General features: G+C 31.2%; 1 protein-coding gene across 1 annotated transcript in view; it reads left to right on the top strand.

Annotated features, from left to right (window-relative positions):
- LOC129941933 (mitotic apparatus protein p62) overlaps positions 1 to 25,257 on the top strand; it is a 243,861-nt gene extending 218,604 nt beyond the window's left edge. The window contains exon 3 of the mRNA XM_056050713.1: positions 22,966 to 25,257. Coding sequence (XP_055906688.1) covers positions 22,966 to 23,189 — 224 coding nt within the window. The 3' untranslated portion in view covers positions 23,190 to 25,257. The remainder of the gene's footprint in view (positions 1 to 22,965) is intronic.
- The last annotated feature ends 467 nt before the right edge of the window (positions 25,258 to 25,724 follow it).

The raw sequence follows: 25,724 nt of genomic DNA, 5'->3' as shown, positions 1-25,724 counted from the left end.
TACTGTTCTTTCTGTTTCAAAAAAAAATTGTCATAACGTGTTTGTCCATGATTTTGTGACAATTTTCAAAACTTTCATGACAATTCATTGTCATGACAATTTTGCTATGATCCGAAATCTTGAAAAATGCTACAAATTCCCCGAAAATTTTACAAAATTGCCAATTTTCGTATGGGACAAAATTTAGATAATTTTCATGTTTGCCATTTACAAATTGTCATCTGTCGCACCTGTCAATATTTATGAAAAAGGTCCCTGGTTGAATTTTGCATCATAGCAGAATATTTAGTATGAATGACAGCGACTACTAAGATGTATGAACCCATTCTCTCCCACTGTCCACTTTAGAGTACAGCAAAATGCAGTTACTTTATGTGCATATAAAAGTAGGCTAGGGAATAAAAATTATCTATTTAAAGGCTTTTTCGGCTTTATTGAGTATTTTTGAATTTTTCCAAACAATTTTTTATTTTTATCGAAGTAGGCGTGTGTTGCATTGTCTTTTTGCGCAAAGCATTTTAAAATATTCTTAGTTTCGCTTTCATCAAAAAAATTTGTTTCTTCAAAAAATTCAATCAACGAGACAAGTTGATTGTTTCTGCAGAATTTATTAAAAATAAACATAAAGATCAGTTAAAAATTAGTCCCCACATAGTTTTGTATAAACATACGGAGGTAAGCAAAGCTTAAGTTAGATGTACTTTAAAAAGGACAGTTCGTTCATGCATACACTTTTCTTTTAAGTATCCAAAATTGATTTTAGATCTATTTCTACAAAAATATTTTAATGGAAACGTTTCCACAATCTCGATTCCGCCCTGGAAGAAATTGATATTAATGCGAAGATAGTCAACGCTGATATCGTCATGATTCCTCCACCGGTGAACTATGTTACGGATGAAGAGGATATCGATGAAGATAACTTAAAGACAATAGAGTTACGAGTTAAGACGACGGTGAATTTGACAGCGAAGATGATATTCCATTGTCTGAGCTTAGAAAGTCAATTGCTCCACCGTTATGGACAAAGTCAATTACGTCAACAGATGGAATAAATATAACAACGAATTATTTGGCTAGAATTCAAAGCAGCGCTTCTGATTTGGTTGGCCTCAACGAAGTTCAAGTCTTTGAAAAACTGTTTGATGTCGAGGTAAGGCAACTTATCGTAAATCAGACAATGTTGTATGCAGGCCAAAAAAATAAACACAGCTTTTCGTTCAATGATGAAGACTTAAATTTTTTTATTGGAATCCTTCTATTTTCGAGCTATCACTCTGAAGCAAGAGAATTCATGCACTGGAAACAAGCAGCTGATACACATGTACCTATTATTGCAAACAGTATGTCCAGGAACAGATTTCAAGAAATAAAACGATTCATTCATTTTGCTGATAATAATACCCTCGACATGAACGATAAAATGGCAAAACTCCGCCCACTCAGTAAACTTTTGTGTTAAAAGTTTCAAAAGTGGGGATATATGCATGAGCATTTATCTATAGACGAATCAATAGTGAAATATTTCGGTCAACATTTTTCTTAGCAATTTATAAGAGGAAAGCCTGTAAGATTTGGTTTCAAAAATTGTATGCTTTGCAGCAAAGATGGCTACATGTATGAATTCGATACATATTGCGGAGCTAAAAACGTAAGGCCTTCATTGAAAGTTCTACCACTAGGGTCTAGCTCTAGAGTGGTTCTCGACCTTCTAAGGAATGTTGACTGTCCAAGTGACCATGTTATTTATTTCGATAACTTTTTTACTAGTTATAGCCTAATAAAGATTTTAAAAGAAAAAAAAATTAGAGCAACCGGAACAGCTCGCGATAATGGGTTAAAAAAATGTCCTCTTCCTTCTAATAAAGAATATCAAAATCAGAAAAGGGGATCTTTTGACCACCAATTTGATAAGAGAAATGAATTGCTTTTTGTCAAATGGAAGGACAATAGCATCGTAACGATGGCCACGAACTACGATCAAACCTCTTGAAAATGTCAAACGGTGGAGCAAGGATGAGCAGAAGAAAGTCAATATTCCTCAGCCACTTCTTTTCAAAAACTACAACACGAACATGAGTGGTGTTGATCTGCATGACCAGTTCATCAACACTTAATCCATTGAAATAAGATGCAAAAAGTGGTGGTGGAACCTATTTACAGCAATGATCTCGTCTACTACGTCCAATGCATGGAGGCTTCACAAGCTAGCAAACAGCTACAAAGGCGATCTACTAGAATTCACGAGATCAATAACACTACATTACCTCCGGTTACATACTTTGAACCAAGGACAACCTAGACCAAAGGGTATCACTTTCCCAAAAAAACTTTCAAATCAACTAAGATGTCGCCAATGTTCTTTGAAATCGAAATAGTGCTGTGAAATGTGTAATGTAACACTATGTATTGGAAAAATGTGTTTTAAAAATGTTCATGTTAATGAAAATTAGTATGGTATGCATGACTGCATTGTACTAAAAAAATGACACCTCCGTAACTGTTAAAAACGATTTGTTTTGTATATTTTTTTTAATATATCTTAACTTTCACCTTGATAAACATAAAATACTATAAAAAACAAATATTTTTTATTTTAAATACCTTTGGTTGTTAATGGGTTAAACAAAATGTTCGTCATCTGACGGGCTTACAATGACATTTAACTTAAGAATGATTTTTCTGCTGACATATGTCTCTGTAATTAGTGCAAGATCTGACTATTGTCTGTCTTTACCTATAGTCATTTTTTTTAACAAATAAATTCAATAAAATGCTGACAACAAACATGGTTTTGATTACACTATGTATAAAAGTTTACAGATTTAAAATCCGGTTAATGTCTTTTATCAATACAAATAAGCAAATGTTTCCATCCTTATCGTTCTGTTAACCCAACTTTTTTAAAGCTTCCTACCGTAGGTACTTACTATAGACATTGTTTTAACTTTTTCAACCTAAAATCGTTTTTCCCAAAAATCCCTTTCAACAGTCTTCCTTTTTCAGTATACGTAATGAAGAGCCCACAACACGTTAGATAGTCTAATGCCAAGGAGAGATCGTTATAAACAGACTCCAAACTTTTTGGAGGAATGTAAACGTTTAAAATGAAAAAAGTCTTAGTCTGTACCATTATCTTTACACATACCAGTTCAATTGATAATACAAATTGAAAAGATACAGAAGAAGAGAAATATGTATTTTTTACCGCTATGAGAACACCTCCACCTAAATCCTTTGCATTACCAACATGACGATCTTTTCTGTAAACTTCGAACTCTTGACTAAAAAGTTCTGTGTCGGAAAAGCTTGAATTAAGCCACGTTTCTGTCAAAACGAATACGTCGTGTGGAAATGATTGGGAGTTAAGAAAAATGTCAGTAGTCTTGCTACGAAGTCCCCTTACGTTTTGGTAGAAGAGCGTAAGCCTGTTAAGTTTTTTGATTTGTTTTTCAAAGAAACACCCTGTTTTTGAATTTGAGTAAATTCTTTGACTAAAGTCTCTTCGGGCCATATATTTGGGTTGCAAATAGAGTCAAAGTAAGTGGGATTCGTTATTAATTTAAAAGAGGAAACAAAGCTTTTTGGTTTACTGATCTTAGTACACCTGATAGATGAGCTGGAAGGTATGCTCTTGGTAGATACTAAGTGGGAAGTTATATCTTCTGGCGTAGTAACTGGGTCCAGACGAGATATAAAAATTATTTTTGGTTTGGAGACAGCTTTGATAGGGATGACGTTGTTTATTACAGTTCCTGTAACGGTGTCACCATTGGAAGCTAAATCTGAGGCAACAATTTGAGGTATATTGGGAGTTCTGGTGGGATCTGTAAGTTTTGGAGTGATGTTGACATTTGTTCTTTTTGATGGTGGGGTAGAATTTCTAGCAGGTTCAGAGTTTTCTCGGCTTCTTTTCTTAGACTTTTTCTTTTGTTTCTCAGGTACACTTTCTGCGTTATTATCACCAGAACCTGATTGGGCGAGAATATCTTCACATGTAGAAGAGAAAGTAGTGGGAATAGGCTGTGCCAAATCATTAGTCGAAGTAGAACTATCGACCATGATATTGGTTACAGAGTATGCATTTAATTTGCAAACTGCAGTGTTGAAAGACTTCAGTAGCTCTTCAAAATCTTTAGAAAGTTTTAAAATGTCAGCCTTAAAAGAAGACATTTTAAAGGCTAGTTGAGATACTGAGAGCTTACGGCAGTCGTGACAGTACCAGTAAGCAAATTTAGAATTGGCTATTTTTTCAATGAAAGCGTTGGTTGAACCAACGCATTTTGCATGGTAAAGATTACCACAGGGTCCGAAACAGGCAAATAGAGGATTATTATTAGCACCCTCTTGGCAGTTTTTATTGTAGCAATCCATATTTCCTAAGGAGTGTTAAAATAAATAATAATACAAAAAAATAAATAGATAAAATGGTATTTAAATTAAAAATAATAAAAAAAAAAAAATACCACGGGAAGCGGGACTCGTACCTACGTGCTTCAACAGAAGTCTCAATTAAACCAAGCTTTAACTTACTGGCCTACGCAAGGCCCTTAAAATCGGTTGACAAAAATATAATGAAATTAAACTAATAAGGTGGAATCAATCTAGTCAAACAAAGAAAGTAGGGGAAAATCAAATATAAAATAATTGAAAACAAAAAGCACTCACACATGGACAAGGGAACACTTTGGAAAAAACAAAAATACTGAACACCTTACCGGGGAGAACTTTAGTTTTAAACAAAATATCACAAAAATTCAAGAAAATTAAAATGGATTAAAATGCTATTATAACACAATATTTGAATAAAATTAATGAATAAAACAAAATTAAGTTCACTTATTCAGTGAAATTTAACACCACTATAAATATCTAAACACAATTTATATAAGAAAAAAAAGGAAAATATAGAGCCTATAAAAACACGACTAATAATAAGAACCAGTGCAACCACTTAAGTTGATCCTTAATTAAATTTTGTCTTCGGCGGCCTTCAAAAAACGAAGCAGCAAAAATGCGTGTGTGCAGAATTTTAAATAAATTCAATTTATTTTTCTGCATCACAAATTCTTATATGGCAATTTTTACTTCATATTTAAATTGAATTATCCTTAAAAAAATATATTACACAATTTACAAGTACATACGTACAATCTACTGGTACTTTCACTTTCCTTGCCCGTTTGACTTCTTATTAAATTTCCGGTTAATTTGATTATATTCTTTTTTCTCTCTTGTATCGTTTTCCTTGATAGCTGTACTACTTCATTCACCATCCTCACGATTCACGATTCTCTTTGGGAAATGTTTGTATTATATTATTATTCTAGAAAAAAGGAAATATACATATAGGTAGGATATCTGTAGGTATCGTTTCATCGTTTCCTGGGTAGAGCAGGTCCTTGAATTGTTTTTTATTTTTGTTTTTTCTTTTTGGAATTTCCTCGTGACTTAATTTCGTATACTCATGAATTGGATTGTTATGGTTTACCAAATTATGGGAGGTACAAATTATTCAAAGACGAAAAAAGAAAAGAATATCTTATTCTGGAAAATCGATTAATTAATGAATGGAAATAATGTTTATTTGCACGTAGCGAGCGTATAAGAATGAATTTCATAATTCATTAAGGACTCTACGTCAGAAAAAAGTTGTCTCTAATCAAGTCACTTATAAATATATACAATAAAATTGTAATGGTAAGGGTAATTATAAGGGGTACTTAATTTTCCGACTGAAGGAAAAGTTTATGTATTTTGGAATGTTTCAAACTTTTTGCTAATGATGATGTTGATATAATTAATGCGCTTGTAGACTAAAATTTGTATTAATGATTCTATAAGTTTAATTCTTGGATAAAAGAACAGCAATAGCCTAAATAATAGGAACAAAACTTAATGTTTGTTAATTAAGTCTTTGGGACTTACATAAGACAACAAATCTAAAATGAGTATATTTAATTTTAAGAAAACTCACATTACTATTATAAAAAAAAAGGGGCTGGGATGCGACCCACACTGATAACTTCCCATCCCGTCTGTCGATTTGTCTTGCTTAAAAGTTTGTCTATATGTACTCGTATCAATTTTTACCTAATTTGCGTAATATTTGTTGTAGATTTATTTTAATGAAAAAACGGACTGTTGGATTTTTATATACAAATTACTGAATATCGAAAACAATATTTTCTGTGAAATAAAATAAGTTTGAAGCCAATATTTTTAATTTTTGAAAAGCTGCTTGAGTCGAAAATAAATTTTTACCAAGTTTTAGTATTGTTTTTTTAGAGTTTTATTTTTTGTAAAAAAAACTGTCAATTGGATTTTTCTCAAAATTGTATCAGATGTTAAAAACATTATTTTTTATAAGATAAAATTAGTTTGAAGCCAATATTTCTAATTTTTGTAAAGATATTTTAGTCGAAAACCAATTTTTTACAACTTACGTTAATTTTTTTTAAATTTTTAATTTTTTGTACAAAAACTATCAATTCGATTTTTTTCAAAATTTTACTGAATGTTAAAAACAATATGTTTTGAAAGATAAAATTAGTTTGAAGCCAATATTTAAAATTTTTGAAAAGATATTTGAGTCGAAAATCAATTTTTACCAACTTTTATACATTTTTTTTAAGGTTTTTATTTTTTGTAAAAAAAACTGTCAATTCGATTTTTCTCAAAATTTGTCATAATATTGAAAACAATATTTCATATAAGTAAAAATTAGTCAAAAGCTATTATATAAAATTTTTGAAAAGATATTTGAGTCGAAAATCATTTTTTACCAACTTTCGTTAATTTTTTTTTGGTTTTCAATTTTTTGTAAAAAAAACTATCAATTCGATTTTTTTCAAAATGTTACTGAATGTTGACAACAATATTTTTTGAAAGCTAAAAGTAAATTAAAGCCAATATCTCAGAGTTTTAAAAAGATACTTGAGTCGAAAATCAATTTTTACCAACTGTTATTCATTTTTTTTAGGTTTTTATTTTTTGTAAAAAAAACTGTCAATTCGATTTTTCTCAAGATTTTGCAAAATGTTAAAAACAATATTTCTTATAAGATAAAATTAGCTTGAAGCCTAAATTTCAAGTTTTTGAAAAGATATTTGAGTCGATATTCAATTTTTATTAACTTTGAGTAATGTTTTTTTTTAGATTTTTATTTTTTATAAAAAAACTGTCAATTCGATTTTTCTCAAAATTTTATCAGATGTCAAAAACATTATTCTTCGTTGCACAAAATTATTTTGGAGATGAAATCATATTCAAGTCGTAAAATTTTGGAGGTGACAAATTTTTTTTTTCAGTTTTTTTGATTTATAAAAAACCGTTTAATGGATTTTTTTCAAAAAATATACTTCTTTGGTATCACATTACAATATATTATAAAAAATTTAATTCAAGTCTCTAGCGTTTTTGGTTCGCAAGATATTTAGGGTTAACCAAAATTTTCACCTTTTTCAAACTGCTATGGCAAAAAAACCACCCACGCAATTTTCTTGAGAGCCCTTTCTGCATCTTTCTGCCTTTTTATCTGTATAACAAAATCTATATCTCTTCTGATTCTTGAGCTATGAAGAACGAAATAAACGTCACGAACGTACGGACATACGGTCGTACGAACGTACGTACACACGCACGCACAGACATCTTTCTAAAAATCTTTCATATCGAATCTAGGAACCTTGAAACGTCGAGAAATGTCAACATTTTCAATTTGAAAAATCGGACCCATTACAATAACTTCCTATGGGAAGTTAATAAACTGATGATTAAAGCTTTTCATATTCAAAAAACATTATCCTTCTTCAGTTTTTCAATTTTCTTATTTCTGCCAAATTTTTGACCAATGCTTTTAAAACGGTAGCGTTTCGCAAAGCTTAGAATAATCCTATTCTAATATTGTAAATAGGAAATGACACGATTTTTCGTCGTTTCGTTACAAAGAGTTTCTTCTTTTACTTGATTCGTTGGATACAGATTCCCTCTTTTCCTAATTTCCTATTAAGGCAGCGGCCTAGTCATTGATAAAGCTTCGGTTCCCATCGATCACCGTAATCAAGCATAAGTGAGAGTGGTTACTAGAAAGATGGGGGACCGTCTCGAAACCTACCGTGTGCTGTTGTCATGTGTTCTCTCTGTCTGTTGATCTTTCTCTTCTGTCTTGTATTAATGTCTTGTGTTGTCATCATCTAACATAGTCTAGCCGCTCAAGGTGCTGTGTTCTCTACTCTGTACATTTATGTGCTGAGTAGTGTGTAATGTAATTTCCTATTTAAAATAGGATGGGTAGTTAAAAACTGATACCGAAAACTATTTGATACTAACGGAAAATTTTTGTAATTTAGTAGATAGTAATTTGGAACTTATTGCACTGTTTTTTTTTTGTTTTTTAATAAGCGAACACTACCCATACTATGTAAAGACACAGAGTGAGCACTAGGAAAGAGAGACATGGGTTAAAAGTAGGTATCTCTGCACATTGTTTTTGAATTCCTGAATATTGCAACGGTAGGTAAAGACAGAGTGTGGTAAGGAATTCCATATTCACCTAGTACGGCTAAAGAACGAATCTCTGTACTTGACAGTTCGACCGAAGTTGGACTCGAGGGTATACTTGATAAGCATTTTTAGAAGCTAAGAGTACTATCGTCAGCGAAACAATGTATTGGATTAGATATTGCAGACAGGAGATCATTAATAAAAATGATAAAGAGTGTTGCAGATAAAACAGAGCCCTGGGGCACACCAGCATTTATTTTGTGGTTTTTAGAATTGAACCCATCCAATACAACTTGTATTGAACGATTCGAAAGGTAATTACTAATCCATTGAAGAATGGATTCTTGAAAACCGAAAGCACGCATTTTCGATAAGAGATCCTGATGCCAAACCCTATCAAATGCTTTTGAAATATCTAGTGCAATAATTTTACTTTCAGGCAGACGGCAACGCCATTGCCAACTTAAATTATTATTTGTTATCATTACATATTATATAGAATTCCAAAATATTAAAAATTATTATTACTGTAATATTGAAGATAAATAATAAACAATTTAAATATCCTAAATATCCTAAATATCCTATCCTAATCTTACTTTCTCCAAAACTATGTAAAGATTTGTTCCACTGTTCTGTGAGATGAACCATGAGATCACCAGTGGACCTATTGCTACGAAAGCCATACTGTCGGTCATTAAGAAGCTTCCGTTCTTCAAGATATTTCTTGAGCTGATAATTCATCAGCATTTTCATGACCTCGGAAAGAAGGGACGTAAGTGCAATCGGTCGGTAATTAGACGGTGAGTGAGTTTCGCCTTTTTTGGGAATAGGTGGACAAATGCGGTTTTCCATCCGCTCGGAACGAGACCTGACGAGTAGGACAGATGAAAAAGCTTACGCAGTGGTTTTGCCAGCGTTGAAGAACACCTCTTCAGAACAATAGCGGGGATACCATCCGGACCAGCGGATTTATGTGTGTTAAGATCTCTTAGGACTCTTGCCACAGTACGAGTGCGAAAAAAGATTGGTCAAATGGAATCACTAACTCGCTCAAGTACAGGTGGAGTCATAACACTCACTGGCAGCGTAGAATTGGCGGCGAAGTGCCTAGCAAAGAGATTTGCTTTCTCTAAAGAGCTAACAAATGGAGTGTCATTCACAACGAGCGTAGAAACCGAGGAAGAGGAAGAATTCCTCATATTTTTTTTACAAATGACCAACAATTTTTACTGCCTTTGGGACATTGCAGTATTTTTTGCCGTAATTTTTGGTCATGTAAAAATTTGGTCCGTCGAATATAGGCGTTGCAGGCCTTCCTGGCTTGCTTGAACTTATTCCGGTTTTACTCAGTTGGATTGGCTTTAAAACAACGGAAACTTACCTTCTTGACCCTAATAACCTCTTTACAGCTCGCATCAAACCATGCGTTTTCCTTAGGTCTGATGCTATTCGGGATGAAAGTTCACATTTCCAGGATCATTTTTTTGAGGTTAGGATTTTCATGCATTAGTATTTGACAGATCACGCGGGATTTCAGACATGGTGTCAAAGAGAAAGATGCTCAGTATGCTTTGACATTTCATCATGAATAGACTTACTAACGAGCAACGCTTGCAAATCATTGAATTTTATTACCAAAATCAGTGTTCGGTTCGAAATGTGTTTCGCGCTTTACGTCCGATTTATTGTCTACATAATCGACCAAGTGAGCAAACAATTAATGCGAATGTGACCAAGTTTCGCACTCAGTTTACTTTATTGGACATTAAACCAACAACACGAATGCGTACAGTGCGTACAGAAGAAAATATTGCGTCTGTTTCTGAGAGTGTTGCTGAAGACCGTGAAATGTCGATTCGTCGCCGTTCGCAGCAATTGGGTTTGTGTTATTCGACCACATGGAAGATTTTACGCAAAGATCTTAGTGTAAAACCGTATAAAATACAGCTCGTGCAAGAACTGAAGCTGAACGATCTGCCACAACGTCGAATTTTCAGTGAATGGGCCCTAGAAAAGTTGGCAGAAAATCCGCTTTTTTATCGACAAATTTTGTTCAGCAATGAGGCTCATTTCTGGTTGAATGGCTACGTAAATAAGCAAAATTGCCGCATTTGGAGTGAGGAGCAACCAGAAGCCGTTCAAGAACAGCCCATGCATCCCGAAAAATGCACTGTTTGGTGTGGTTTGTACGCTGGTGGAATCATTGGACCGTATTTTTTCAAAGATGCTGTTGAACGCAAAGTTACGGTGAATGGCGATCGCTATTGTTCAATGCTAACAAACTTTTTGTTGCCAAAAATGGAAGAACTGAACTTGATTGACATGTGGTTTCAACAAGATGGCACTACATGCCACACAGCTCGCGATTCTATGGCCATTTTGAGGGAAAACTTCGGAGAACAATTCATCTCAAAGAATGGACCGGTAAGTTGGCCACCAAGATCATGCGATTTGACGCCTTTAGACTATTTTTTGTGGGGCTACGTCAAGTTTCAAGTCTACACAAATAAGCCAGCAACTATTCCAGCTTTGGAAGACAACATTTCCGAAGAAATTCGGGCTATTCCGGCCGAAATGCTCGAAAAAGTTACCCAAAATTGGACTTTCTGAATGGACCACCTAAGACGCAGCCGCGGTCAACATTTAAATGAAATTATCTTCAAAAAGTAAATGTCATGGACCAATCTAACGTTTTAAATAAAGAATCGATGAGATTTTGCAAATTGTATGTGTTTTTTTTTTTAAAGTTCTCAAGCTCTTAAAAAATCACCGTTTATTAGCGCTGGCGTCAACGTCACTATCGAGGAAGCATAGTGACCAGTTAAAGATCCTGAAGTAATTATTGAGACCGTCCCAGTTGGCTTTCTCGTATTACCAAACGGTTCTCTTAGGAGCTCTTTCTTTAACTGGAGAGTTTTTACATGAGAAATTTGCTGATATGACACAATGGTCAGATGTGCCTAGAGGAGATAGAACACTAATAGTGTACTTACCAGGGTTAGAGGTAAGAAACAAGTCAAGAGTGTTTTCTGCTAGTTTGACGATGTTCAAACGACGTAAATGATCCTGTGATGGTATTATTATCACCAATCAATCTAAATGCTCAACGTTCAATATTGTTCAAGAGCCTTAAATAAGTTGCAGGAGCACCAGCCCAGAGGGAGTCACATTCAAGCTTTGGACGTATATAAGTCTTGTAGATAACAGCCAGATCAGAAGGTGTGAAACATTTATTGCATCGCCTAAGGAAACCTAAACACCTTGCGGCATTTTTGGCGAAATCACGATGAAAACATGCGTTTTCCTTAGTTCTGATAAAAATTAAACTTTTTATCATATCAGCGTTGGCGTCAACGTATTTATCGAGAAGCATAGTGATCACCCGTAATAACGATTTCGGTATAGGACGGAACAATTCATTGGATGGAATTAGACAAGGCATCAAATTGACAAGAAGTTGACACTCATTAAGAAAGCAATAGTGAATGATTTGCCTTTTTACGGAAAGTTTGAACCACATTAAATTGAAAAAAGAATTGGTACAGAGACGATATTGTTGAAAGGGTGTATTGTAATTGTCTTCAGTTCCTAATAATTCCTATAGATTTACCATACCAAACCAAGAGGCTTCAATTTGACATTAAAGTTTGTTTCACTCTGACACTTAATAAGGTGTAAGGGCTAACCCTACAGTAGCGGGGGTGAACCTAGAATAGGCATGCTTCTCCTATGAACATATAAAACATATAAAACCATATTAAAACAAAAATGTAACTCTAATAAATTACCACTTTAGCAATAAAAAACGTTACCTTTGTTTCTTTTGAATGTGGAAATCCTACCAACTAACTCATGTAGACTTGCCCCTGGAATGTCTCTATGTGATATTTTTATTTTCTTTTACCACGCGGTCAAGGCTGTGGGTAACAGTTTTAAACATTTTTTAATTATAGCTCTATATAAAATATATGCCCTACAAATCAGATCAAACCCTGTCAACATTTTCTATTATTATGCACATCAGTTTAACCTTGAGCTCAATTTCGGACGTACTGTCATGTATCGAGATTCCTTTTTTAACCGCACATCGAGAATGTGGCTCTGTTTGTCCCTATCATTTTGATATTCAAAACTTTTCGACCAATGTGCCTCGGTATCTCCTCTTAAATCCTTTCCTATTTTCCTAAACCTCGCCAGTGTTTAAACTTTAAACATGTTAAGGGTATTAATAACCCCTTGAGTGCCCGTTTATTATAAAAAACAAAATTAACTCATTTTAAACAAACTGTTCATAAATTTTTCTGACAATATTTTAGGCAGGGTCAGAGCAACAAAGACTTCAATTACGAACTTAAGGATTTACAAGGGAAGTACATATTGGTTTTATGAGATTGGGATTGGACGCTTCCCACGTCAGACGACGAAGCAGCTTTTTCCAATCCATTCCAACAGAAAATTATTTGTTTTAACGGACAAATACTGATATTATTTTAACACATTAAACTGCATTCCACGCCTCTTCTACGCCTTGAGGCATCATAGTTTTTGTATTATATATTTACAAAATCAATCCACTTCCGGGTCCGTCCCATTTTTCGTTCTATAAGTGACTTACATATCAAAATGACTCTTAGAAGACTTTGACATTATTTTGAAATCAATCCTTGATTAATTGTAGTTTATAATATTTGACTTTTTTAATCTACCAAGATTGAGGTTTTTCTTCAAGCTGTCCTATTATTGTGACTAGCTAAGACTCTTTAAACTGGCACACATCGTTTGTATGGAAGTTAACATTTCATTTGATACAGCTATTTCGTAAAGTATTAGCTTTTCAATCAAAAAAAGAAATCAAAATAGTTCAAATGGAAAATAAGAAATATTCCTATTATTTTGGCCATAGCTGTAGATTATTTTGATTGATTAGTCCCGTGCCATTTAATAAGGACCTGATTAATTCATAGTACCAATCAAGCAAACTCAAGTGGGCCATTTATTTTCAAGGGTTATTAGCAATTGTAAAACACAGCTATTGTGTTTTCATTCAAAACCAGCCACACCTTCAAAAAATACCAAAACTGGTGTTACTTTAACAAAACAATAACTCTTTTCGATAGTCTTAACTGAAAAAGAATAAAGCACTGCAAAGCATTCGATGGGGAGGGAGAGACATTAGCTGTAGGTTGAAATAGTCTTTTAGTAAGTGCAACATAATATTGGGTTAAGATTGTAACATAAAGAAAAGTTTAAACAGTTCGCTTAACTTTTTGACCTCTTTTATTTTTTTTTTCTTACCAATTGTAAATCGATAAATGGCATAGCTCAGCTTTCCTTACCGAGTCCATATTTTAGTTCAAAAACTTTATCCATTCATTCTGCCACTATGTACGATAGTACAACAAGATAAATATTTGTAGGAACAAGAAAAAGTAGACTCTGAACAACAACATAAGCAGAAACACCATCGCCGCATCACCAGAGGAAAGTACCTACATCCATAAAATTGTGAGGAAAAAAGTTGGACTTGAAGTTTGAGTAAAATTCATAAAAAAGTGGATACAAGTTTTTCTTTTCTTATTTTTTCGAAAAAGTTTTTCTATTTTAATGAACTCTTTCAAATTCGGCTAGCGTGACAAAAATGACTTTGAAAACTATTGAGTTATAATTAGGCATCCGTTTCGAATACTTTTAGACTTTTTTATTTGCTTTTTGTTGTTGTCACATAGATTGCAATAAAATATGCAAATAAAAATTTCGTCCTTAAAGGAAAATGTTAATGGAAAAGTTGAAATTGAAATAAATGCGAAGGGTCGTAGTTCGGTGGTTTTTATAATGGAAAAGTAGATTTGTACTGATCATACGTCTATAGAAGAATTTCAATTTTAATCCATACTCGTACTCGTAGCTACTTGAGAATAAATTTAAATGTTTTAAAAAGTTCTTTTTTTTTCTTTTATTTTGTTGGCTTTGTTCAGACAATGTCTTTTTGTTCGTTCTTATGTGTAGAATATTAAATAGGAAAATAGTTATGGATGAAAAAGTTTGGTTATGAACTTTTATTATTGAATTTCAAATTTATTTCCTTTAGACATTTTATTATTGGCAGTGTCTCAAAAATGACATAACATAAATATTTTAGCTCTGGGCTTAACTTTTCTATATCTAAGCCCACATAAGAATATATGTAAATTGGAATATATTTTATTAAGGGTATAGGAAAGACAAGAACTATCAAAAGAACTAATTGGAAAGTTAAATAAAGAGGGTATTTCATACTTGTAGACATAAGTATGTATAAATATAGTGTTTGAGTTGAAAAAGTTTTGTTAATTGGCTTTGAAGATGTTTTATAATATTTACATAAATTGTAGAAAATTCAATTTTAAGTTTTATTTTCGACTAGATTACTGCGCCCTAAAGGAAGTTTATCATCAAGATTTTTGTATAAACTTAAATTCTCTCTTGGTTTTTTAGTCCTAACTATTTTATTTGAATTCATGTACAGTTTTAATATTTTTCTTATTCCAAAATACACCAAACTGTTTTTTGATTCATTTAAAAAAAAAATAAATTAAATTGTAAATATTTAAAAAGCTGTTAAAAAAATATTATATTTATAATATATAAAAAATATATTGACAGTCAAAATCTAATTTAAAGAAGTTACGCTTAATGAACCAAAAAGGCTAGTTTTTAGTTTTGAATGTAATGGAGCTTCGACTTAGGATTTCTGAATCTTGGTAGTCGGTAAAAATAACCGACTAAATATGTATGTAAACTTCATTATTTGATCGTAAATTTAGACTATCGCTAATAGTTAGTTATTCAAAAGTTTTTAATTTCAAAGTTAAAAGTTAACTTCATAATTTCACTAACATACCAAAACATTAATATACACTTCGCGTCATATGACAAGCTTTTTTCGATTTTAATTGACGATATTTTTCAAAAAACTTAAGTTTTTTCGAAAAACCTAAATGTAGAATTAATGAGCTCTGTATTACATTTAGATTGTTGGATTAATTTCATAAATGTAAGGCCATACAAATTACTTGTTTTTTTGTGTCACATGAATAGGGTCAAGATCTGTATTCTCGTATTAGAGTGTTTTAAATCAGATAAAAGGATATTCTGATTGTTAGAAAGCTTAGTACTAGTATTAATTTGATAGACTCAAGAAAGTTAGAAATAATGATCGAATTCAAGCTTACCACGAGATCCCGGCAAAACCACCCGATTTAAAGCCAGCAAAATTAGAAGAAGTTCAAAAGTTGTATACAACTACCTATAGGACACTGAGAGAGACACATTATTTCAATAAAGGTGGGCAATAGTAAGAGCTGCTTTAAATTCAAAGCTTTCCGTTTGTAAACTCAAGGCAGAATATTTGGGTAAATACTAGTAGATCGAATGATAGTCAAGTGATACAGAAGGCAGAACATTTAAGTTTAGTTTAGTTTATTCAACAAAGAAAGTTAAAATAGGTACTTTAGTGTTTACTAGATAATTATAATACATACAATTTTAAACCTTACCACAAGCAAAGTTATTTAGAATTAACAATAAATTTGATTTAAATAAATAAAATAACATTTAAATCAATCATGTCGCAAAAAGTATTTGTTTCTCTTCATCATCTGGATAATGGTAGCATACACAGTTCTATTATATTTAACATTAAAAAGGAACATTAATCCCAATTATAGCTAAAATTTTTGAACAATCAATATGATCTGCTAATATGTCACGATAAACATAACCTCTGCTAACTTTCTACAAATGTTAAGAGGCATAATACCAAGTAATTTACATCTCGCTTCATAGGTAGTAAGATCTATGTCCCATTGAAGTCTTTTCACTACAGCTCACGTAAATCGTTTTTGGATCTTTTTGATTCTAAATGAATGAAGAAAATATGAAGGGTGAATACACTGCAGTATTCAAGATTAGATTTTACAAACGCAAAATATAAACACTTTAAGGTGTGTAGACCGGAAAACTCCTTTGAGTTACGCAATTAAACTGCCTTTAGCAACTAAAAAATCCATATACTTTACAAGTTTTTTGTCAAAAATCACACCAAGATCTTTTTTAAAGGTTATAACAGACAATGGCTTATGATTGATTTTATAGATAAAATTAATTGGACAATGGTTTAGAGAAAACATTAAGCTTTGGAAATGTCCAAATGTAAACAGTTAGTTATCAAGATCTTGTTGCAGAAGAAAACAATCATGTTCAGATTTTATACAACGAAATACTTTTGGATCATCTGCGTACATCATGCACTTTAAATTTAAAAACATATCGGGAATGTCGTTTATAATAAAACAAAAAAAGAAGAGAACCAAGATGGATTCCTTGCGGGACACCCGACGGACTTAACATATACCGTTGCAGAAATAATTTTATTCATACGAACGTACTGAATACGTTCTCTTAAGTGTGAATTCAGCCATTTTAAAAAGTTTGAGTGAAAACGTACTTTATTTATCTTCACAAGTAAAGCATCATGATTGACTCTGTCAAAAGCTTTAGAAAAGTTAGTATAGACAACATCATAATGATAGCCTCTCTAAAGTGCATTCAAGACTAAATTACTAAAAATAGTGAAGTTAGTTGGAGTGGATTGTCGTCTTTTCCCATGAAATCAATTTTATTTGGAGTGACCTGATGGGTATACCTTCTATTTTCTCGATTTAAGAAAGTAAGAAATGTATCTTGAAAAACGTTACAGCAAAGGGAGAGTAGAGCTGTTTTTCAAAGCTATAAAACGACTCCAATCAATAAAAAATCGATTTTGGAATGAGCTTTCAACTAGTTTTCTGAATTATTTGGTGGACAACGATGGACTTTCCAACAAGACAATGCACCAATACATACCGCGTGGACAAGAAAAGCCTGGATTTAGGGCAACATTTAAACATATTACCATGTGCCCCATATTCCCATGGGCCCCATATTCCCATGGAAATAGTGTGGGGCGATGGCTTTCAAGAAAAGACTACTAAAGGAGGAAGCAATACCAAAAAAACGAAGAGATTGTTGCTGCAATAAAACGGCCCTAGGACGAATTTTCGCTCAATTATCTTACAGCATTCTATTAATGCGCATCACAGGTTACTTTAAGTAATTCAGAAATCAGGAGACAACACTTATAAGGGAAAATTATATTAATCCATTAAAAAAAAAAAACAGTATTTAGCATAAAAATAAGATTTTTTGTTATATTCTTTACTTTAAAGGGTGTTCAAGGTACATTTAGATCTTGCCCCTATTCAAGTGACACAAAAAATCAAGTACTTTTTATGACCTGCTTCAAAGAATCCGGCATAAAACTTGTATATATGCAATTTAAATTTAATACATACCTCATTTATTCCAAATTTGGATTTTTCAAAAAAAAATAAGGGTTTGAAGATTATCCTCAAGTTAAAACTAAAAAAGCTTGTGCCTATTCCTGTGACATGAAGTGAACACATATATTACAGAATTGTAAATGAATTCATGCAAGATAATTAATAAATTGGGATTATTTAAATTTAAACGATATAAATAAAATTGAACTAATAAGCTATATTTAGTCATTAATTAATTTTCATCATTGAAAATTTTTCTTCAAGAAGAAAAGCGACAAAGAAAGTTAAATATGTTTTGAATGGTATCAAAACAAAGCTGGAAATACAGAATTTCGTCACTTCAAAAATATTTGATTTTCAATGATCAGCTCTTCAATCTAAACTGCATGATATTATTTAGAAAATTTGTTTGGCAAATTTTTTAAAAAACTTGCTTTAAATTGAAAAATTTAGTTTTGTCAGCTATTAGAAACTTACCTTAGCATGATGGTTAGTGCATTGGACTGTCACGCCAGAGGTCTTGGGTTCGATCCCTGCCTATGCCATGTAAAGTTACTTTCACGGGTACTGCCTCTTGTGAGGAATTGACAAATTCTCCAACAGTAAATATTTGTCATGAAAAGTGCTTTCTCAATTTAGCTGTTCGGATTCGGCTTAAAACTGTAGGTCCCCTCCATCTCTGACAACAGTACTCGCACATAGATATGGTTGAGATTTATTAACAATTTGTCTTCATCAATCGTTAACTAAACTAGTGATCTCAAGCTCAAGTTAATCCATCACACTCCCATTAGTTCTCTCGCTTAGGCGCCAGTTATAGCTATCATTGAAATCGGTCCGGACAAATGCTTGAATCGTTATTTGACGGTGTTTCCCTTTGATTAAATTTCTGTCAGTAAAGTTTTTATTGGTGGATTTCAATCAGGAATTTTTTTTTTCAATAAGACACCAGTTATGATTGAAATCCACCGAAAAACTTTAACTGACAGACATCTGTCATTGGTATTGTGTAAAATTGGAACACAAACCAGTAGAACGATTTGTATTACGTTTGAACATAAGAGTATCAGCTGATCAGCAAAATGAACTTCCGTCCGGAAAATAGAAAAATACATATGTAGAAAAAAAAATGCGCAATTACACTTATTTTCCTCAAAAAAATTCTTTGGGTGATTTCCGATCGATCAGTATATAACTTTCATTTCCAGCGAAAGGAAACATAGTCGAATATTGCTTCAAAAATGTTCCCGGATCGATTTCAATGATAGCTCTAACTAGCCCCTAACTGCCAAAAAAAATTCAATGTTTGTTTACAATGATGAAAACCAGTAATAGCTACAATTGGCCCCTTACAATAATAGGCAAGTTAAAGCTTTCATTGAAATCAATCTGGAAAATGTTTAAATGGATATTTAACTGTGTTTTTTTTAGATTAAAAATATAAACTATATGCTGATCGATTGGAAATCACTTAACAAACATTTTGAGAATAATAATATAATTGTACACTTATATTTTTTTACTAAATATATATGCATTTTTTAATTTTCCGTACCGAAAAATCGTAAACAGCCGATTCTATTTTGTCAAAAAACGAAACGAATCCTTTCACTGATTTGTGATCCAATTTTATACAACTTCAATGAAAGCATTTTTTTTTAATAAAAGGAAAATTCAATCATAGCTTTAAACGACCCATTACAGAAAATTCCAATAATTGGTTTCAATGATAAAAACCAATGATAGCTTTAAAAGAAAATAAAAGGCGGAAAGCAAGAACCCTCCATTTCCACGTATTTTCATGGCTACTTTAAACTGGCAAAATTTGAAAGACTGTATTGAAAGAATATGGATAAAATGCAAAATGCTTCTAGACTTAAATTCAAGAAAATTTCTAATAAGGTTTGGGTGTATGGTGTATGCCTAACCATACACGCAAACCTAAGAACCGATTTTTTTAGGATATGTTCTGACATTAAAATGACTTTTCTCAAAAGAGTCCAATGAAAGGCAAAGTACGTAATTTAAAATGAATTTATAATGAATTTAATAAAGATGATAATAAAATTTGCCATCATAACAATACCCATGTTTTTTTTGCATTCTATAAATAGTTTAGTAGGAAATTCCCATGAAACCCCATCGGCAGTAGCCAGATTCTTGTATTTAAAAATTTGTACAACTGAAAGAAGATCTGTCAAAATAATAATAAAAAAAATAATAAAATACAGGAAAGTTTTGTGAAAATCAAAAGTTAAAATTTCTTCAAAATTTAGTTTCAAAAAAACTAATAAAATGGACAATTTTCAAGAAGAAATGTTAAGAAAACATCTGTAAATTGAGATTCTTTAAAAATAAAAGTTAATTTAACAAGTTTCAAGGAGGGTTTTGTTCGTAGACCACTATATTAACATGTGGTGTTGAAGCGAGCTTGAAGCTCGCCTTAATTCTATATATACCTGAATCGAGTTAAAATGAGCTTAATTCGACTCGATTCCGGTCGCGGATCGGAGTCGAATCAAAATTTCTGAAGAAAAACCTGAGTGGGAAGTTTGCTCTTACACATAATGCATTATGGTCTATTTATTGGCATATTCGTGTACAAAAAATATAGTTTTGTTTTAATCAAATTAAAAAAAAGAAAAAAATGCACATGGAGTAGGAAGCATATTCTTATATGGTGCTGAACTATACAGTTCTTCATTGTTTAACACGAGTCAAACTATCTCAATTGCACTTCATAAGAAATATCAAAACACCATTTCCATTTTAGAAAGTGCTGACAAACTTAATCATTTTTAAATCTTCTTGTGCGGTGGAAACACCGAAAAGATTTATTTAATCTAAACTAAGATAAACTTTTGGTGAAAAAAAAGGAAAACTTAATTATCTTTTCTATTGTTTTCTCTTGCAAAATAAGCACAGTTAGTCCATTTTCATCAACAAAACTAAGAACTATCAACATATCAACAGTAACAGATTGATTTTTTTCCCCAATGGAAACACATGATTCTAAATGAACAACTAACACAGCCATCGAGATACAAATGCAATATCAATCGTACCAACATTTGAGAACGAAATAATATAAAATCCATTCGAGACTCGTATAAATGTCAAAAACCCACCCGTAATATGATTCTATTCGTTGATTATTCGTGTAAAACCCTACTGTACTATGGATAGATTTTCCAACAAAACACGGGTAATTTCTAACAATTCTAAATATTTAATGAGTCAGTGGAAATAATTCATTGACATTGTAATAAAAATGTTCTTTGGATAAGAAATTAATTTCTTTCCTGCTTTCTATTAAATATAATTCTTTTAGGTTGAATCTTTTGTTTTCCCCATTTATTTTATTTTTAAGAAATTAATGAATCAATATTACCTAAAGTTGTGAAATAAACTTGCCACATTTGTGTAATTAATATCAATAATCAAACAACATGTTTCTACAAACTCAATGTTTACTCATACTCTTATTTCTCATAAAATTCTTCTTTTCGGGATATCAATTTCCAAATAGTAAATAACAACCCCCTCTCAAAGGCTAAGGATAATAATTATCGAGTGGTCTCAAGTTCACTAGGCTCATAAGTCAAAAAAAAACTTTCGTTCTACACAAGTTTGTTTATTCTGAAACATTGTGAACACATTTTTCAAATTACCGCCATAACTTAAGATTATTCCAAACTCCTGACTTCTGTCATAAATCTTATGAGCGCTCATAAATATCAACGAGTTCTGGAACTTTATAGCTTGTTGAATTTGGTTGTGTTTCATAACTTCATTAAGGTCCAATAACTACCACCCTGCTGGTATAAATTACACGGTCAATTCTATGTTACCCCGTCAGTAATAAATAAATATAATTTTGGGTTATTTCAATGTTTTGTTTATATAAATTGTTGATGATTGATTTTTGCTTCGTTGAAGGAAGGAACTTTATTTGTTAAGAAATTGATAACCTTATCAAATGGGAATTCGATACTTTACACTACTGAAAAAGCTTAAGCTACAAGTTTTTCAATAAGAGGTTTAATTTTTATATCTTAAAAAAAAAGAGTATTCTTGAAAGAAATCAGTAAACATTTGCGGCTTTATGTCTTTGATAACTTCTCGAATTGTTCTTGAATTGTAATAAATCTTACTTTTTGCTTGGCTTTATCAACAAAAGTCTTAAGGTATTACATCAGATCGCGAAGTCTAAAGGTAATCACCTCTTTGCGAGATAAGAAATCACAGGAAACTTTTCTTGCAAAATTACGATTGTTCCGATGCTTAGGTGGCGCATAATTATTGCCTGCCATTTTGTTAGAACAAACATTCCAGCTGAAAAAAATGTGACAGCAAAATGCCGCTATCGCTTCACCTTAAAAGGACCAATCACACTGCCAAGTCCAAACACTTCACCAAACAGTGACACTTTGAGTAAAGAGAACTTTTATTAACAGTCATTCTTAAATTTCCTGGGCACTAAATGTGACATTTCTGTTTATAAACGTAATCCCAGGTAAAATGGATCGATTCACAGAAGATGATTTTTCGAAAAAAAACTCGGACAATTTTGATGAATTTTAAGCACACAATCAGCAAAGACACAAACTGACATTGCAAAATGACTTATCAAATGTCACAAATTGACAGCCGCCCCAATAGCGATAAAATAAACAACTTGTTTTAAAAGCCTTTATGACTGACTTTTAGATAGAATGAAATAGGTTTTTCCATGGATGATATATAAATGAATTTATTTTTGATCTAGATATGTCAAAAACATAAATTTTACTTGTTTTTGCATTCCATGGGACAAAATAAATTGATTTACTTTTATATAAGATCAAATCTGCTGATCTCGATTTTTCGGAAGATTTAGCCTTCTTTTCACTTATTCTTATACAATTATTAAGAAAAAGTGTAATTTAAAATTTGACAATGCCCCACGAAAAAAAATAATTTTTTGACGTAAATCTGAGTTCACCTATGGAAAACCCCATAACACAATAATTATCTTCTAATAAAATTTATTCAAGAAATTTTAAAAATGAATTCTTTATAAAAACTAATAAATGCTGTTTTTATCTTTTAATTCCAGACCTTTGCAATGCAGCTTTGAAAATTCAAGCAACATTCCGTGGACATTTATCACGTAAATTAGTTGGCACCAAGGAGCCCGAGGATATTGACATCCAAGAGATAACTAAGAAAGTCGCTGAAGAATTGGATATTGATTTATCAGATCCAGAGCTTAATAAAGCAGCTACAAAAATTCAAGCCTCATTCCGAGGACACAAAAGTCGCAAAGATATACCAGCTTAATTTAACAACAAAAACAACAACAAAATATGTTTTTTTGTCAACAAACTTTGTCAAATAAAAATCAGAATTTAAATTAAAAAAAAAAATAATAAAACATTCAAATTCATTAAAACAAAATTTTAAAAAAAAAGTATATAAAGTAAGAAAATATTTTATTGAAAAATTTAAATAAAAACAAAATAATATTGAAGACAAGTCCATTCTCTGCCTAAAATTCTTAATTATAACAACAACAAAAATCCTAAAATTAAAAAAAATACCCACATTATATAAAAATATGTGTGGTAAAATTTTTAAATAAATAAAAACAAAAACAAATCTAACAACAAAATGTAAAACCATTATACATTATGAAAAAAAAATAAAACATTATATAAATTGTAAGAAAAAATCACATTTTTGGCTTTTGTAGCAAGAGCAAAGCAAATATTTTGCAAACAAACAAAAAAAACAAAAATATTTAGTATAAAATAAAAAAAAAAATTAAATATAATCCTATAAAATATTAAAACAAAACAAAAGAACTACAAACCAAGATCTATACCAACCAGCAATTGAGCTTAAAATATAACAAACAAAATTTAAAAAAAAATATTTTATAGTATACCAAAGTATATCTATTTGAATCCTTCACTTTTGTTTTCTGTCTTTTAAACTTGTTTCTAATTTTAACCAAAAATAAAAATATAAATATATTACAACAATCAAAAAAGCACAAACAAAAACACATACGAGTATTTTCTCAAAAAACAACAACATAAAAATAGGGAATTTTTGACATTTGAAATGCGAGCACTTTAATGGCTGCTTCAAAAATACAAAAACATTCTCCTATTTAAACAAACAAAATTATTAAAAAACATTATTTAAATAAAAACAATGTTGTATGAGTGAAGCGCAGCCACCGCCAACACCGCCGCCATCGTCGTCGTAAAGATTTGAAACATTAAAAGGGCAACAAACAATAATAAAACACCAATTTTATTCCTTTGAAAATGCCATTTCATGTCAATTGTCAATATTTGAAAAATTTTGCTAAAAAACTTAAAATAAAGCCTCTCCCACAACAAACCTTAAGATTGTCATAAACCAATGTATGCGTATTGTGAAAACAAAATATTAAAACTTATGAAACATTTTTACCTGTTTTTAACACCTGTCAAAAAAATCACACGCCTTTTAAAAAAATAAAACCAAAATTTATTAGAAAACAAAAAAATATGACATTCAAAAAATATTATAAAATTTACAGTTTTGCACTTGCTCTAAATGAAAACCAACAATTTAAAGTATTTAAAACTTTATCTACCTAAGGCAATAAAAGGTTATATCGAAAAAAGGTATGCATACCAAAATAAAACAAAACATTTTTGCCAAATAATATTGTTATTATTAATTATTATTATGATTCTAGTTTTTAATTTTTACTAATTAAACAACAACAACAAACAAAAATCTACATAATTATATTATATATTTTAAAATGGTTAGTAAGTATCAATCACCGATTAAAGAACGCAAATAAATACAAAATATATTATTATATAAAACATAAATAAAACTTAAAACTATAAACACTCATGCATTAAGTAAAAATTAAATTTAAAACAAAAAATGAAAAGCTTTTAATCTACACTTTACACTTAAACAACAAAAACACATACAGGAAATTGAAAAGAAAACACTTATTAATTAAAGAACAGACAGAGATACCTAAAAATTGTTAAATTATTTTATTTAAAACAAACAAAATTAATTTAAAACATGAAGGAAATGCTGTTAAAAAACTTAAATGAATAAAAATAGAGAGAAGAAAATAAAATAGAAAAAACTAAAACCAAAAGTCAGCAGAATAATTCAGATTCAAAAACAAAGTTAAACACAAAAAACAAAAAGATCACATAAAACAAAAAATTTAAAATAAAAACCCAAAACTTGACAAACCAAAAAATGGAAAAATAGTAGCAATGTGAACCTTAGACGATTTTGTTATGTAAATGGCAAATTTTATGTCGGAAATGGTACTTATGTTAAAGATAGTAAGAAATAAAACCAAATAAAAACCAAATTGTTTTCTGTGTTTTCTTTACTTTAAAAAAAATTGAAAAAAATAGCGAACAACAAAAATTCTCAAGGTAAGTACAGGCGACCAAAACCCTGTTCTTTTTATAACTATTGCTTACAATTTTTGATTATTGGAAATGTTCAAACGACATTAGGCAAGATTGTAGTATCTTATTGGCCAGCTTAAAAAAAAATTGACTTCATATTAGGGAAAGTTGACTGGAAAGTTAGTCAAGAAAAATCTTCCTTACTATCAAGACAAGTTTACTTATGTCAATATGTTACTTGATAATTAGCAGACAACATTAAGTACTTTATTTATTTGCAGTCAATTGTATTCCTTTGTATTTCGACAAAGTCAAGAAGTTAGCTACTTTAAGTGTCATACATTTTAAACGCGGAACTTCACTTCACTAACCTCTACCTCTAGTTCATTGAACAAAAACTACTAAATACATAAAAGTCTACAAA

Source organism: Eupeodes corollae, chromosome 1, assembly GCF_945859685.1.
Source record: "Eupeodes corollae chromosome 1, idEupCoro1.1, whole genome shotgun sequence".
Classification (NCBI taxonomy): Eukaryota; Metazoa; Arthropoda; class Insecta; order Diptera; family Syrphidae; genus Eupeodes; species Eupeodes corollae.
The sequence above is the reverse complement of the archived record's forward strand: the minus strand, read 5'-3'. Positions and strand labels throughout refer to the sequence as shown.